At 44.4% G+C, this 17,285-nt stretch overlaps 1 protein-coding gene and 1 non-coding gene across 2 annotated transcripts; both read left to right on the forward strand.

Annotated features, from left to right (window-relative positions):
* Positions 1–7,941: 7,941 nt before the first annotated feature.
* On the forward strand, positions 7,942–13,148 carry LOC133884377 (heat shock 70 kDa protein 15-like). The gene is made up of 10 exons (XM_062323762.1): positions 7,942–8,101; positions 8,352–9,579; positions 10,288–10,497; positions 10,633–10,728; positions 10,819–11,037; positions 11,385–11,579; positions 11,656–11,802; positions 11,902–12,051; positions 12,311–12,441; positions 12,555–13,148. Exons 2-10 carry the CDS (start codon positions 8,410–8,412, stop codon positions 12,772–12,774), a joined length of 2,538 nt encoding a protein of 845 aa, XP_062179746.1. The 5' UTR covers positions 7,942–8,101; positions 8,352–8,409; the 3' UTR covers positions 12,775–13,148.
* A 3,913-nt stretch (positions 13,149–17,061) lies between these two features.
* Positions 17,062–17,132, forward strand: TRNAG-GCC (transfer RNA glycine (anticodon GCC)). Its single transcript has one exon. It is a non-coding gene; the product is annotated as a tRNA-Gly (tRNA).
* Positions 17,133–17,285: the final 153 nt, after the last annotated feature.

Genomic DNA, 17,285 nt, shown 5'->3' on the forward strand with positions numbered 1-17,285 from the left:
TTTATAGGCGAAAAATGGTGATTTTTGTATTTTTTTTCGAATTTTTTGAAGCTCAAACGGTCACAAAACGGCTATAAAATTCAAAAATATCGGGTTAACGGGTTAAACGGACCGTTCCCGGCCCGTTTAACATGTTAACCCGCGTGCCCCCGCGTGTCGGCCGGGCCGTGCCCTGCGCGCTGGGCAGTGCCGTGCCATGCCGGCCCGACCATGCTGTGGGCCGCCGCGTGCCAAGCCGGCGCGGTGGGCGGTGCCATGCCGGGCCGGCCGGGCCGTGTTGGGCCGTCATGTGCCTCCTGGGCCGCCTCGTGCCCGGGCCGGGTCGTGCCGTGCCAGCCCACCGTGCCACGCGCTCGGCCCAGGCATGGCCCATGGTCTCGTGCCGTGCCGGCCCGGTTCATCTCAACTCAGGCTGTGCCGTGCCTATAGTGTCGTGCCTCAGGTCGGCCCAGTAGCCACGACCCATTTGGACATCTTTAAGCACAAGTACAAAGGAAGGAATCTAGGCATAATAAAAAAATTGTGATAATCTAAACACGGGGACTTGCAAGGTTTGGGCCGAATAATGGAGAGCTAACCTGGGTAGAGGAGGTGAGATCCGTGTTGTGGATTCCGTTGGGCTGTGGAGGAAGGTAGACGATGGCCTAGCCCGCTGAACCTCGTGGTGGCGGACCCCAAGCAGCTGTGCGGAGCGAGCTCGAAGGGCCTCTGCTTGGCAGCGTTAGGGAACGATCCTGTGGCCTAAAGAACAGGCGTGACATCGGCGAGGAAGCGATGGGAGGAAGACGCTGCTTCCGTCGTGGGATCGATCACGGGAGGCGGTTGTGACAGGAGGCGGCGGCACAGGGTTCCAACAGGAGGCGGCGGCACAGGGAGTGCGTGCGTCCAATGCGAGGTGGGCGGCATTCCGTTCGGCGTGATTTTGGAAGGCATCAACCTAGTGGATCGGGAAGCAAATTTAGCGTGGGACCACTGTCAGCACAGAAGGAGGTGGTGGTGGGATGTTTTGACTATTAAGGAATCATTACGTATTTTTTATAGCAGAGATACATATTTTTTTATTTAATATTTATAAGATTACACATCTATTTCAAGAAATAGTACAAATAGGCTATCATCGCTCGTTTAACATGTGATAACAAGATGCCGTCCGATGAACGAACAAGACCATGTAGGCCTCAGTGGTCAGTGCATTAAAAAATCAGAGGAAGCAACGTGTCGTCCATTCATCGGGCAACACAATTAGATATTTGTGTGATATTTTGGATACTTGAATTTGACATAAACAGATGGTTAAATACGGTGATTTTAATGAGAACTGTGATATAGACAGACGTTGACATGTACGGTACACGATCATTACAACCTAAACCAATACTGCTTCTAAACATAACATCTGGTCTACTGAGTGCAACATGAATACTTTCCCCTTCTCGCCTCTTGCGGTCCTACCTCACGCGCCCGATGTGCCCTCTCGCGATTTCTCTCCCTCTCTGCCTCACGGGCCTCCGTCATTATGCAGTTACACTCCTCCCTCATATTCTGCTGCTCCTACTGAATACGCTTGCGCGTAGCCTCCCTCCTCTCGTCAGCTTCCATCTCATAGAAGCGTCTCTAAGAGGTGCGGTACTCAGTGTGAAGGAGAAACACATCTGCTTATGAATGCTTAGTATTTAACCACTGTAAGAAGTCACATAGTAGTGGCAGAGACTGCAAGAGAGATAAAAATATTAATTGATAATTCTTAGTTGTATTTGGAGTAGTTTGACCAGAATGTTTACCTAGCGGCGAGAGGCGACATTGGTGCTTCCCTGCGGTGAATCGTACTCGTAGTTGCAGCACATGAAGAACCTTCTTCTGTAGGTGTACGAGAACTCGAAGGACTTCATCACCTTACAAATATCTTCACACCAGCATATAGGCACTTCAACCCTATCAAGTGTAGTATACGACATGTATTTATTAGAGAATGGATTGGACGCCATTTTCGTTCGAGTTTTGGAGGTTGAGGCTACTGGTGTGGTTCTACATGTGGGCAGGAAATAGTTTATTTATACAACGGATTCGTCCTGGCTTATGGACTAAGTGCACGAAAATTAGCCCTGCAAAGCAGTTGATTCTGCATGAAGGTGCGGTCATATCAATTGAAAATGCTACTTCTGAAAAGCCTACATCTGAAAAGCTTACGTCTAAACAGCGTACTTCTGAAAAGGATATTTCTAAAAAGCCTATATCTGAAAAACATATATTGAAAAGCCTAATTCTGAAAAGGCTACTTCTGAAAAGCCTAATTTTGAAAAACCTACATCTCATAAGGCTACATCTTAAAAGGCTAGTGTTGAAAATGCTATGTCTTAAAAGTCTATGTCTGAAAAGGCAAGTGATGAGAATGCTAATTCTGAAAAGGCAAGTGATGATATGTCTAAAAATGAAGTACACATTTACTAATATGACTAGTTGTAGTAGAAGCCGTCGATTTTATTATCATGATTGGATATATGCGGGTAACACAAAGGGAGACGATGCGGGTATCACGATTGGATATGTGCGAGTGGACCGAGGTTGTCTCTCTCTTTGTTGATGTGTCGTTTTGCGCTCAGCTTCTTCTTGCCGGCGCAGGAGTGCTTTATGCCTTTGTAGGTGTTCCTCACACCTTTGTTCAGCCTCCTACCTCCTTAGAATGTCTTGTCAGAAACGATTTTCCTACTCATGCCTCTGAAGTTCCTCGGATTGTCGCTTATGTTCTTGTTCTCAACGTTGATGTTCTTGCTGCAACTCATGCTGTGTCTCCTGTCTCAGCCGTGCTTTCTTTATTCTAATCTCGTACTCACATTTTGTTTCAGCCTCACTAATGTAGCCCTCACAGTATGGAGGCTTGATAGGGTCGATCCATTCCTTGAAACGACAAGACTTAGGATAACAAACCCAGAGTTAGAAGTGATGTACTGAAGTTATAATTAAGAGATGTGGACGAATGCAAAGAGAGAGACGCACCATAAAATCGTCGTCAAGCTCCAGACACATAAAGAGTCGCCTACCAAAAGTCTGGACCTCAAAGGACATCGACATTCGAGCTCGATCGCCACACTTGTACAATGGACGCTCGTGCCATTGTGGCAATTAGGATGTTTCCTTCAGGAATCCATGATGACATGTTTCGAGGCGGGAAGAAAATACACTTATTATCACAATCCGAATAGGCTATGTCTGAAATGGAGTACAATTTTTATTATCATGGTTACATATGTGCATGTAACATGTTACGTCGTGGTAAAATGATGTATGCTGCTTTAAAACATCTATAAAAGGCTCATGTCTCTACAAACCGAAGCAAGATCGGTCAATGGAGGGTAGGGGCGATGAAGAGGGGGGGGGGGCAGGCTAGCGGTGAGATGGGTGGGCTCGTTTGGTCCAATTGAGTACGAGGAGCCTCTGTACAACTTCCTTTTACAAGATAAGAGTGATTTTCGTTCTCCAAATCACATAAGAATTTATGAGCACCTACATGAGTCGTGGCCCAAGTGCTCTCATGGGTACGATTGCGTCGTTCAAATATACGATGAGAGCTTTTATGGGGGGTGTTGATTCTTCTGATGTCCTCTTGGTAGGGTGAGAACTATATCACTGTGACCGTTCGTATCATTTTTTTATAATATTATACATATTGATCTTCACATTTCTGTATTCAATTTTCTACTATATAAAATATAAGTTATTTCTTATGTCACTTTTTTATCTACTATTTTTTCATCTAATAAAAACTCTTAAATTTTAAATAGTTTTACCCACTTTTATCATTTATCCTCGTTCTCCAGCCTCTTCGTTCGTTATCAGCTATAGATATAAGACATGCTTTATTAATAAAAATAAATAAATAAACTAGAAGAAAAATTAATAAATAATCTTTTTTTTTAGATCTCATATGGAATCAAACTGCGATATCGCTCCTAACATATTCATTCGACGACGTTTCCTTGACACATCCATATCTCTATATTTGAGTTTGTGTTCGATATTACCGTATCCAATATCTGTATTTTTATTGCAACGTACCGACACTTAGCTAGTAATTTTTTAAACTATAAGTCGGACGCGCACACGATCACACAAACCACACTTAGGCTGGCCTTTTCATCATAACGAATGCAACATCATATGATGATTGTGTGTATTTGTCAATTATTGTGACATTAAGTTATGATTCATCATTTTCTTTTAAAAAGGTTATGATTCATCACCAGAAATTTCAGCAGTCTCTCGTAAATTTCCGTGGCCTCCTTTTCTAATAGTTGTGCTATGTTCATTGCTGGCGGCTATATCAAAATATTTTAGGAAAACAATCTCCTTCCTCTCTTATTCACCCACTAAAACATGTTTACCTGATTACGCTGTCCCGCATTCCTTCTCACCCTCTGGTCCTTATCTGCGTTGCCCCAGACCTTGTATCGTCCTCTTCACCGCCCTCTGGTTCATCCTAATCTCGTAACCTTCTCTTCGACCCGCCTCCTCTTCACCACCTGAGTGTTGAAGCAATTTTCATTTCTTTCTTTCGCTAAATCTCACCTGAGTGTTTTAGAGTCCTCCAACACCTGAAATTTTAGTTTCACAGATTGGTGTCCAAGATTTATATTTTAGAAATTATGTTATGTTACCTACATTCTTAAATAGATGTCATTTTAGAACACGCGCGATCAAACTTTAAAAACTTAACTTATTAGAATTCGACACATACAAATGATGTGAGTGGATTCACCATCTAAAATATTTTAATATGGTTATATGTTTAATAAATTTCACTAGAAAATAATTATAAAAAGTAATATTAAAACATGTGTATTAGATACCTTATTAATGCACTAAATGATAAGTAAAAAAGAATGAAGGTAGTATGAGGTAAGAAAAATTCATATGATTTAGCACTGAATTTCTATTCATACCTTAGTTACACATCAATTACGGATACTTTTGTTGTTGTAATTTTGAAGTAAGATAGGCGTAACTTCAAATTCAGGTGAGATCCACCTCAATATCGCTTCAATTTTGTTACTACTGTCATCAATGCAAATCCAAGCTGTAGATCTTAGGTCAAGTAATAAAATCCAGATGAGATGCACCCAAAAACTTAAATTTAATTTTGCCAGGAAGGTCTTTAGATAATTCATCAGTTGCCACTTTCACGGATGATAGCCAGACCCATGGGTTTGGGTCCTCGCTGATTCTGCATCCGGTGGGTGTGGGTTCAGGTTCTAAATCCCACCCATGAATCTGGTAGATCAGGTACCTGAGTTCTAGCGAGTGCGGGTGTGAGTTTGGAATTTCCTCTGTGGGTGACCTGTGGGCCCCCGAAAATACATATTCCCATGACCCAGGCACCAAGCACCTGCCCCAATCCCCGTTGCCTCTCTGCCAGTCACACTAGCCAGGCGCCAGATGCCACCAACCACCTAGCCATACACCAGCTCGCCGCTCAGGCCTCGGGGACTCACCGCCACCGCCCATTCAACCTCTCCATCCACGGTTGCATGTGTCCCCTTTGGTCTCACGCCCTCGCCGTCCCGTCTAGGCTCCACGCTGACGCGCCACGATGTCAGCCCTTCGGCTGCGTCGTTGGCAGTCCGCACCATCGATCGCCCTCTTCGGCCTCTAGGCTCGTTGTCCCATCCACGCATCCACGCCACGATGCCACCCTTTTGGCCTTCGTGGCTCCGCGCTTAGATCTGATACCGAGGTGCTCAGATCCATCGGCCTCCTTAGCTTCTTCTTCATCGTCCATCCACCTCTGGACTAATGCCATTGAGAGCCTGGGCTTGCTGCCTTGCTCAAAGCAGCAGAACAGCTCTTCACGCACCAAGAGAACACCATCATCCAGGCCTGCTTCGTTGGCTCGTCACCGCCTATGACTTTGCGTTCAGCGGTAATTAACACGGCCTTTTGAAGTTTAGCGGTAATACAAGTTGAATGTATGATTAGGTGATTTGTGTGTCAAACTCTCAATTTTGGTACTTCGTTGGACATTTGTGTGTTACTAGTTGGTATTTTGGGGTATTTTTTTATATGCCACCGAAAAAACTCAAAATATCCGGATATGCCATCGGTATGTCTATGACACGTGGGGGCTACCTTAGTCATTGACATTGGTATATTAGGGATTTTGAGTTTTTTCATTGGCATATGAGAAATTATCCCTTGTTTTCTGTATTATTTTGTGCTAAAATTTCCCGATAGACACATTGATACATTGTTATTGTATATCCATTACTATTATTGTCCTCATTTGAGTCGGTTTACATCATCTGAATGATCCACAGAATGTGAGATCTATGTATTTCTTTGACATGCTTGAAGACATAAACGCACACATTCGGATTCTATTTGTGTGTATATATACGTACATTGTGTTATTTGTGCTTTCTAACCTTTTGCCTACCAATTGTCATAGGTTGCTGCTGGTCGTGGTGGTGGTCCCGTTGGAGTTTGGACAGGGCAGAGCGCCTCCTGTGAGGAGGTAGATCTGTCCACAGGACCTGGGCACTGTTAAGTGGCCAATGAAGTTTGCGTCTTGGTTATCAAAACATTGCTTCGGCATCCGTGCTTGTAACCTAGCTTATGTCTCTCTATAGTAGCATGCCTGTATTTTTAGAATGGATGCATATGCCTTCGGGCCCGAGGTGTATTGCTTATTTTGAGTCATGAGACTAGTCAGTTTGAACAATGTTATTGAGGGTGTGATTTGGATGAATAGAGTAGTGACTGCTGCTTATTTCGGTCTCCTCTAGCTTGGGGATGTTTCTAAATCGAGGTCCTCTAATGGTCACATATCTGAAAAGCGCTATACAAAACTTCCCTGGAGTTATTGCTGGTGACAAATCAAAGTGTAGAGAGAAAGTGACAAATTTTGAGGACACAGAGCTAGAACTGATAATTGATGGGAGCTTCCTTGCCAATTCTAAAAAAGTCGATCCAAATAGGTTCAGGAATTGAATTGCATTTGGATTCCATCAGACAAATTCAGGTTCCAATCAAACAACATAATTGAAATTATAATCCGATTCCAATTTCACAGGAAATAGAATTGCTTCTCCAATTTCAGAAAACCAATCAATTCTAGGTACCAAACGGAGCCTGAGCAAATTTGCTTCATCCTGGAAGCAAGCTCGTGACCAAGGACAAAGTGATTGCTCCATGCCGACTGCATCAAAGCACACTTCGATTTGCATTGGCGAGATACACACGGGACCTTGCAAATTCGAGCGCACAAACGATGATGCCGTTGAAGACCGACCATTGCGCACAAAAGCCACCATCGTAGTGCTCATCGGCCGGGGTGCCGGAGCACAACTGCATACGGGTTGCCTCTCAAAGGCGCTCCTGCCACGCGTAGGTCCCATACATCGCGTCAGATTTGAGGCAGCCAGGACGACCTGGGCAACAGAGCAAAGAGAAGCTTCAGGGCCTGGGCGCGCGACGGGTGAGCTCAAGGTTGTAGTGGAGCGATTGAGAGAAAGGGGAACTAAAAGACCTCGTGATGCTTGATTTGGGTGGAGAAATGGAAGGGAAAGGCGGTTCTGAACGATGAGCACCTAGCTTCTGAAATTGGAGAGGAAAGGGAAGGCGGAGAGAGAATGGATCGTAGAGCCTCCACGTCATGTGTGTGGACAGGACGATCTAACACGCGTGGGGTGTGCACGCCGCAGACGCCGTGTGATGCACGTAGAGAGAGAAAAACGCTATAGACGTTCCCTTTTTTCTTTCCATCACCGGTGCTAGGCGAGGGTGGAGCTCCCTTGTAGGGTAGCCCACATGTCAGAAACGAGCCCCCACAGGTTTAAACCTCAAAACCCGCATCCCAGCCGTCCGTGCAACTTCCCCGTCAAACCAACGGTCCAGATGCGCGATGGCGGCGCCGGATCGTAGCGCGAAGGGTTTCCACGTTCTAGAAGATTCCCGTCCACCACGGTGACACCACCCGTATATCCCCGCCGCCTTCTCCTCCTCCTCGCCAAAGCGAAAGCGCTACGAAGACGCGAACCCAAGCTGCGGCTGCGGCGCCTGGTAGAAGCGAGCTTCCAGAAGCTCCACGGCCTCGACCTCCCCACCGCTGGTAGGATCCGATCCCTCCTCCCCCGCGCGCTGGGTTTCTGGATGGGTTAGGTTTCGATTTGACGGGTTTGGAGCCGTCGGCTTAGGTTTTCGAGGGGTTTAGATCGGGATTTCGTGGCGTTTTGGTTGAAATTGACGATTTTTGGATGTTTTTGGTTCTCGAGTTTGGGAAGTTTTCGGGTTTACATGTGAGATTTATCCATTTCGCCGGTTATCTGAGGCGCCTAACTCGTAGATCTCGCTGTGTGCAGGGGCTGGTTGTGATATAGATCTAGCCTGTAACTGTCGGGGGCTGAGGGCGAATCGAAGATGAGCGTGGTGGGGTTCGATCTGGGCAATGAGAGCTGCATTGTGGCCGTGGCGCGGCAGCGCGGCATCGACGTGGTCCTCAACGAGGAATCCAAGCGGGAGACCCCCGCCATCGTCTGCTTCGGGGACAAGCAGCGCTTCATCGGCACCGCCGGCGCCGCGTCCTGCACCATGAACCCTAAGAACTCTATCTCCCAGATCAAGCGCCTGCTCGGCCGCAAGTTCTCTGATCCCGAGCTTCAGGGTGATCTCCCCTCCTTCCCGTTCCGCGTGTCCGAAGGCCCTGATGGGTTTCCCCTGGTCCACGCCCGGTATCTGGGCGAGGAACAGGCGTTCACCCCCACGCAGCTGCTTGCCATGGTGCTATCCAATTTGAAGGGCATTGCTGAGGGCAACCTGAATTCTGCAGTTGTTGACTGCTGCATTGGTATCCCGGTGTACTTCACTGATCTGCAGCGCAGGGCTGTTCTTGATGCCGCCACTATTGCGGGTCTCCGGCCGTTGCGATTGTTCCATGAGACGACTGCCACGGCGTTGGCTTATGGTATTTATAAGACTGATCTCCCGGAGAATGACCAGCTGAACGTTGCGTTTGTTGATGTCGGTCATGCCAGTATGCAGGTCAGCATTGTTGGGTACAAGAAGGGGCAGCTCAAGATGTTGTCCCATGCATATGACCGGTCTCTTGGTGGGAGGGACTTTGATGAGGCCTTATTCAGGCACTTCGCTGCAAAGTTTAAAGAGGAATATAAGATTGATGTGTACCAGAATGCACGCGCATGCATTAGGTTGCGCGTAGCGTGCGAGAAACTTAAGAAGATGCTAAGTGCCAATCCAGAGGCTCCATTGAACATCGAGTGCTTGATGGATGAGAAGGATGTCCGAGGGTTTATTAAGCGTGATGAGTTTGAACAGATCAGTGCCCCTGTACTGGAACGCGTGAAAGGGCCTTTGGAAAAGGCCTTGGCTGAAGCTGGCTTGACGACAGAAAGCGTGCACTTTGTTGAGGTTGTTGGATCTGGCTCTCGTGTTCCCGCCATAATCAAGATAATCACCGAATTTTTCGGAAAGGAACCTAGGAGGACTATGAATGCTAGTGAGTGTGTGGCGAGAGGGTGTGCTCTTCAATGTGCCATTCTCAGCCCCACTTTCAAAGTCAGGGAATTCCAGGTATTGACTCGCTTCCTTTTTTATCTCGATTCCCTTTTAGCTTGTCTAATTGTCCAGATTGTATATCATAAATTACAGACTGCTGCTGCTTATGCTTTATGGATAGCAAAAGGTAGTGTGGGCCAACTATAAATAAAGGGGCAGCAGATTTGTTGATATTTTAGATGTATTGATGCCATCCTATGTATCTGAAATGTGATAATAATTGAGCCACTAGTCCTGCTAGTTTAAGTAGTAGAGGAGGTTAAACTATCTTCTTTTGTTAGAGGCTTTGGCTACCTTCATCTGTTTTGATGGCATCTTCATCTTTTAATATCTGTAGTTACTGTGCTTTTAGTTTTATAATGCATGTGCTTTTAATTGATTGATGCATTTTGCATGTCATTTTATAATGCAGGTGATTTTAATTTTTGTACTTTTGGTGTACTCTTGTGATATTGTTCTCCTTTTGTTTCTTCTACCAGTACTGTGCAGCACATATCATTTGTGTCACTAAGTATGCTTGGTGAAGTAGTGAACTATCTGTCTTGAGAGTTATGTTCTGATGTAGTTTCATATTCTATTATAGTCCCTTGATTCTTGCATAACTGCCATATTCTTGTGATATGATAATTTTGAATTTTTTTGAGTGAATGCTCGAGTGATTATATGGTATTTGCTTTTCCTCCCTTTTTTATCACTTGTATAACTGTGCTTGGTTTTGTGCAGGTTAATGATGGGTTTCCTTTCTCAATAGCTTTGTCATGGAAGCCAGATGCTCAGAACAATGAAGCACAACAAACAGTTGTATTCCCAAAGGGGAATGCTATCCCTAGCATCAAAGCTCTGACCTTCTATCGGGCCAATACATTTGCAGTTGATGTTCTGAATGTTGACTTGGATGATGCGCAAATTCCATCAAAAAATAGCACTTACACAGTAAGCGATGTCTTAAACAGTTGTTATTCTATTCAATAAGCTTGCATACTGATAGTGGTCCTGAGTATAATTCTGATCGGCCCTTAGCCAGTTTTATGTTTGCTTATTTACTATCATGTGCATAACTGTATGCAGATTGGTCCTTTCCAATCCAGCAAAGGTGAAAAGGCCAAACTGAAAGTGAAAGTTCGTCTCAACATCCATGGGATAGTATCTGTTGAATCTGCAATGGTAACTTAGAGATCATGCACCCTTTTGTCGTCCTCAGAACATGTAATGCTTTTTATATGTTAATGGTGTCCTGTGCTTCTTTGTATGCAGATGCTGGAGGAGGAGGAAGTGGAACTTCCGGTATCAGCTACTAATGAGGCTCAGAAGGATGCTACTCAGATGGACACAGATGATGCACCGAATGACCCTGCTTCTGGAACTGACGTGAATATGCAAGAATCTAAAGGTGCTACAGACACTGCTGAGGGTGCTGAAAATGGAGCACCAGCTTCTGAAGAAAAATCTGTTCCAATGGATACTGATGCTAAGGTATGTCTACTGTTTACAAAGTTTGAGATAAGTGCATGTAGATGGTAGTGTTTCTGCAGCATCTATGATAGAATTAGTGCTCTTGTTGCCTTCAGTTGATGTTTCTTCACTTTCAATATTTTTTACACTGAAGTACTTTACCAATTATTTGATAATCACCTATTTTTTATATTTAGTTGCATAATTATTCCCGGTGTTGATTCATAATTTTGCAAGTCAAGTTTAAAAATTAGAGTTCATGCAAGTTATGTGCAAATATTCCTGCTCTGTTTATGCATGTTAGAATTGTGTGAAGTGATCTCCTTTTGTGCGTCTAATACTTTTTGAAATGGTTTTGTTTGTTTTAGGTTGAGCCATCAAAAAAGAAAGTTAAGAAAACTAATGTTCCAGTCTCTGAATTGGTTTATGGTGTGTTGGCGGCTGCTGAGTTGGAGAAAGCTGTAGAGAAAGAGTATGAGATGGCCCTTCAGGACAGAGTAATGGAAGAAACCAAGGAGAAGAAGAATGCTGTGGAGGCTTATGTTTATGACATGCGTAACAAGGTACATTGAGTTTAATGTAGCCATGTTTTCCTACGTGACTTGTGAGTGGGGCCTGATATTGTTTTCTTCTATTTAGCTCTATGATAAGTACAGTGATTTTGTCACGCCTGAGGACAAGGAAGGTTTGACTGCTAAGCTTCAGGAGGTTGAAGATTGGCTATACGAAGATGGCGAGGATGAGACCAAGGGAGTCTATATTGCTAAACTGGAAGAACTAAAAAAGGTATTTCTTCTTTAGTACTCTACTTGTACTGCATGCAATTTATTGGTACAATGTTTTTTTAGGTTTTAGGTGATGTAAGTTTTTTTTTTCCAAATGTAGGTTGGTGATCCTATTGAGGTACGCTTCAAGGAATGGGAAATTAGAGGTTCTGCTGTTGACCAACTGGTATACTGCATCAGCAGCTTCAGAGAGGCTGCACTGTCCAACGATCAAAAGTTTGAACACATTGACATATCGGAGAAACAAAAGGTATTGCGCTACAACTAAGGATAGAGTGTGATGAGTTGTCATCCTTTTCATGTTCTCACGATAGATTAATATTTTCTTCCAGCTGCTACATAATATTTGAGAAGCACTTGTCAGTGGCTTTATTTTCCTGATATAATTGGTCAATCCCATCTTGTGTGTGTGTGTGTGTGTGTTTGTGATTAGTCGGCAGTTGCAATGCTAACATGGTAGAAGAAATAGGTGATACTGTCGCCAGTTCCTAATTGATTTTGTTTTACAGGTCATTAACGAGTGTTCAGAAGCAGAGACTTGGCTACTAGAGAAAAAACAGCAGCAGGATGCTCTACCAAAGCATGCTAATCCCGTCCTCCTTGCTGCTGACCTAAAGAAGAAAGCTGAAACACTTGACAGGTTCGTTTGTAGCCTTTGCCTTTTTCCCTTTCTGAGATGTGCCTGCCCTAATGCTACCTGTGCATGTAAGGATGATCTTGTTACCGAGAAGTTCCCTAAACTCTGCTTTACAGGTTCTGCAAACCGATCATGACGAAACCAAAGCCAGCTCCGAAACCGCAGACTCCACCTCCTGCCGAAACCCCGGCACCTGAGCCTCAAACACCAGAGCAGCAGCAATCAGATGGCGCCAACACGGCCAGTGAGGCAGCCAGCGAGGGAGCTGCCCAGGAGCCTGCAGCCGAGCAGATGGACACAGACAAGCCCGATGGAGCTGCAGATCCCTCGGCTTAGCTTTATCACCGTCGATCAAATGAGCTTTTATCTTCGCGAGATCAGCCTTATTTACCTGCTGTTATGGTCAGTAGGGAACGGACTTGGAGAGATGGTCGTTTACCACATTTCATTGAGGATGTGTATTGGGACGTTGAGTTATGCTATGTTTCTTGTTCTTGTCCCTGGAGTCAGTTTTCTTGACAAGAGGTGGTTGGTTGGACGATGAAGGGCAGTAGGGCCCCCTTTCTCACGTTTTGGTGCCCCACGGTGCTCGCTGTAATTTTTATTGATGATGGTCCGTTAAGACCATAACGAATCCGAATTTTTTGTGTTTTTATTGTGAAAGGCTACTTCAAATTGTTGCTAGAAGATTATTCATCAGCGTTTTTGCACATTCTTGTGTTTGATTGGAGGATAAGATTGACTAGGATAATTATTTTTATTTTTTAATGTGATGATCTAATCTTTTATTTGGTTAGATGGATGACATGTGAAGAAACTTTCAACCTCTTATCTATTTGCTTTACTGTGTACTTCAAAAGATAGTCAAGTTGTTCCGGCGCAAAGACTCTTTCAGCATGAGATAGCTAAGGCTATCTCGCTACAGTGTCGCTACAGTACTACGGAGAGAGAAAACAACCCAGCAACTCCGTAACACTGCAGTAGTACTGTAGCACAGTACTAAAAGAGACTGCCAGTGGGCCCGAAGGGAGAAAACAATGTCTGTTACTGTAGAAACACTGTAGTAGTACTGTTCACAGAGGCTGACAGCGGGTCCGGAGAGAGAAAAAGAGGAGTAAAAGGTAGAAAATAAGGTAGCTGCTGGAGATGAAAAAATAAGGGATGCTGTAATAGTGTTTTAGAGGATGAAAATTTAAAATAGCTGCTGAAGATAGCCTAAAAAAAGAAAAACAGTTACACTGGATAATAAAATTGGCTTGGTTGCTTGATCAAAGTACAGATGAGGAAAAAAGCTATAGCAGATTCAATGCAGGCCTTTCTATAGAGGCATCAAAAATTGGAAAAAAGAAAAGAAAAATAATAACTTGTACATATACTACTAATGTCAAAGAAATAACATAGATTAACTAAAATAAACTTGTCTCCATTGCAAAACACCTGCACAATACATCCCGTTGCGAGCTCCTCCTTCCCTGATTCCCACATCACTCTTCCTTTCAAAAAATACCTCTCTATTGCTACTTTCTGCATGTCTCTTGAGTAGTATTATCTGGACACGGACACGGGTGTCTGAATTCGATTCGGACTCAGGTGTCCGATTCGGTAAAAAAAATTTGGACACGCGAAATATAACTCGGAATCCGATACAGGTGTCAGAATCCGACTCGGATTTGAGGTGTCTGATTCGACAAATAAATTTGAACATAGGTGTCCAGATAACACTGCTCTTGAGAGGATCATTCGATACAGGGGAGGAAGAAGAGCACACGGGAGGCACAAATATATCGATTCAACTAAGTATGCAAAAATGTTACCTGTTCAATGCTAGTGCTATGATCAGACAAACAGTTGCAATGCCTCAGCTCATTCACATTCACATTCACTTAGGACGTGTTTGGTTGCCTGCACGCGTGCCGTCTGGCTCTGCGCGTGCAGGCAACGCTCGGCTGCTTGCTGTTTGGTTGCCCGAATCGATGCTGGCGTCTGTATCCGCCCGTGCAAACGCATCGCCCCAGCCTGGCTCTGCGCGTACGTCGGAATCGAGCGTACGCGCTGGGCCTGGTTCGGTCGGTGCAAATCCACTGTACACGTAAATTTTTTTATTTAACTCTCGATTTTATTTAGAGGTACAAGAGTGGTCTAAAAATTCTAAATATTTTCATGAGTAAACTAGAGCTCACTAGCAACCCATTTTTATTATGTTGATCCAAAAAGCCTAAGTCAATATTTAATTAAAATTCTCCAAAAATCATAAAAAATTCACTAATATTCTTATCCGGTGATGTACTCATTTATAAAAATATTTTCAACCCTAGCTTATTTGGTAAAAAAGTGAGTTCCTTTATAATGCAACATATACTCATGCGGGCAACCAAACACAATCTCTTCTCAGCTAGGCTGAGCACATGCAGCCAACCAAACAGACCCTACTGTATCTCCCCAGCCTGTCTCAACTCAGCCTGTATGACTCATACGAGTCAGACTGAGGGCATGCGGGCAACCAAACAGGCCCTTAGCAATCAGACAGCCCATCCAACAAGGGTCACTTTTACTCCAGCAAAATAGGTGCCTGAGTTCTCAGGTAAAAACAATGTTGGTGTTAGTTTCTATTTCATCATTTTCATCTACCACTGATGTTATCAGATTTTGGCAACCGGGTTTTGCTGGTTGTAGAACATGCAATGCTCTGAACTAATTATCATGTACTCCCTGTAACACATGCGCATATATATATATATATATATATATATATATATATATATATATATATATATATATATATATATATATATATATATATCGGAAAACTAGTATGTACTCTTGGGTGTATGTACTCTCACCTTTCATATACCACTTTTACACGTGTGTTATACTTCTTTATCACTTTAAATATACTTCATTAGTAATTATAAGATACTACAATACAAATCTCACGAATTTTTTTATGAAATTCCATGATTTTTATCATAATTTGCGTATATACTTCTTTTATGTATAAAAAAGAGTATATAGCAAAAATGAAAGGCTAACATTGAATTTTTTTTCATACAACTCATATTGGAGTATCTTAGAATTAGTATTAGAGTATACTAAAAATGATAAAAGAGTATAAAGTGTTTGTTTAGGTGGTATATTGCATGTGGGAGTACATACTCCTAGAAGTATAGAATAGGTGTCCTATATATATATATATATCCAAGCCAAGATTTCAAGACAAACGAATATCACAAGGACTAGGCTGTGCAACCTTCTATACTCTCCAGATCCAGAAATGCAAAGTTCAGTTCGTACTGTCGCGTGATCAATGGAAGGAAATAAGCCCGAGCAGGGGCAACCTGAGAGAGATCGAGGAAGGATGCGCCGGGGTTGAGCATCCTGTCGTTACGGTCTCACAGCAGCAGCTTCACCGGTGCGACATTCCGGCTCACCGCCCGCCCGCAGCACAAGCCCCACCCACGCTGGCTCACCACCCGCCTACCCACCGCGCCGCCTATCTCGGCTCCTCGCCCGCCTTCGCCCTGCACCACCCGCCCTGCACCGTCGAGGCGACTGGAGTGGAGACCGATAAGGAGCTCATACGGATGGTAGCCTTTCTGTTACCGAGGTAGCTGAGAGCGATGTGCCATGAACATTGTCGTGCAGAGGGGTGCAAGCCTAGAACATCAACACTGGTGCATATGTACACAAAATCAACGTGATCTATCCAACGACTCCATTGGCGACAATGGCGGTGGCCTAGAGTTGCGGCAGATCGATGCTGACTCGGACTGGCGCTAGCGACGTTGGTGAGGACAAACAGGCGGTGATCCCGGTGACCACACCCGAAGGGTGGTGCTCCAAGCCGAAGACGACGTGGCCACAGGCTTAGAAGCTCAGTGGTGTGATGGCTCGATGGCGCAAATGACACGCCGGGGGCAATGATGATCCAACGTGACGATGGCAGGCTGACGAGTGCTTGGATGGCGTCGACGAGTGCGCTTAGACATGTCGCAGCATCGTCGGAGGGAGGAGGCACCGGAGAGGTCAAAGCCGAGCAGTGTAGTCCGAAAGCGAATGAGTGATCGACGGATGAACAGAGCGACACTACCCAATCTCTGATCGAGAAAAAGGAAAAGCAACAATAGTAGGAGGCAACCAGGGTGCATACCGACAGCGCGGTCGAAGAGGAAGCGATGGGTTTAGGGTTAGGACCGAAACCTAAATTGATATAATATAAGAAGAATAGATTATGTGAGATGAGTTATATTAAGTCTCTTCAATGATATAAATACAGTACAGACACTTAAAAGATAAGAAATCTCCCTAATACATATGGTAGTATAAAATTACAAATCCTAACTAACGAATATACTCTAACAGTTTCTGTCTGAACTGTTGCCCACAGCCGAACAACATTCTGCGGTTTGGTAACCATGCGCGGACTGTTTTCATGCCTGGGCCCTGAGCTCCACCATGCTGCCTGGTCATTACTGTGTGCTAAATGCAAAATCATCTGGCTTGACGGGTGGATTATGGACCGAAGTTGAAGTTGCTTCAACCTTTTTCTGAATCTGGTAGAGAGGGAGAAGAGAAGTCCGGAGACATCTCAAAAGATACCATAAAAAATCGATGCGAAGGCAGCAAGCACCAGTGGTCTAGTGGTAGAATAGTACCCTGCCACGGTACAGACCCGGGTTCGATTCCCGGCTGGTGCATGCCTTCTTTTTCTTTTGTTCCCTTTGTTTTTCTTTGAACTCGACCGGAACAGAGACGAGAGAAACACACTTTTCGGCACCGTGTCAACAACCGGAGCAGAACACGAAGCGGAGCCGTGAAACGCAAGCCAAGCAGCACTCGCTTTTGCGGTC

This window comes from Phragmites australis, chromosome 11, assembly GCF_958298935.1.
Source record: "Phragmites australis chromosome 11, lpPhrAust1.1, whole genome shotgun sequence".
NCBI classification, from domain to species: domain Eukaryota; kingdom Viridiplantae; phylum Streptophyta; class Magnoliopsida; order Poales; family Poaceae; genus Phragmites; species Phragmites australis.

Bases quoted from the DNA above. Each gene is read 5' to 3' on its own strand.
- LOC133884377 (XM_062323762.1), top strand. From the start codon at position 8,410: ATGAGCGTGGTGGGGTTCGATCTGGGCAATGAGAGCTGCATTGTGGCC. The intron at 10,498-10,632 runs GTAAGCGATGTC...AACTGTATGCAG, and splicing joins CAAAAAATAGCACTTACACA to ATTGGTCCTTTCCAATCCAG. The intron at 10,729-10,818 runs GTAACTTAGAGA...CTTTGTATGCAG, and splicing joins TATCTGTTGAATCTGCAATG to ATGCTGGAGGAGGAGGAAGT.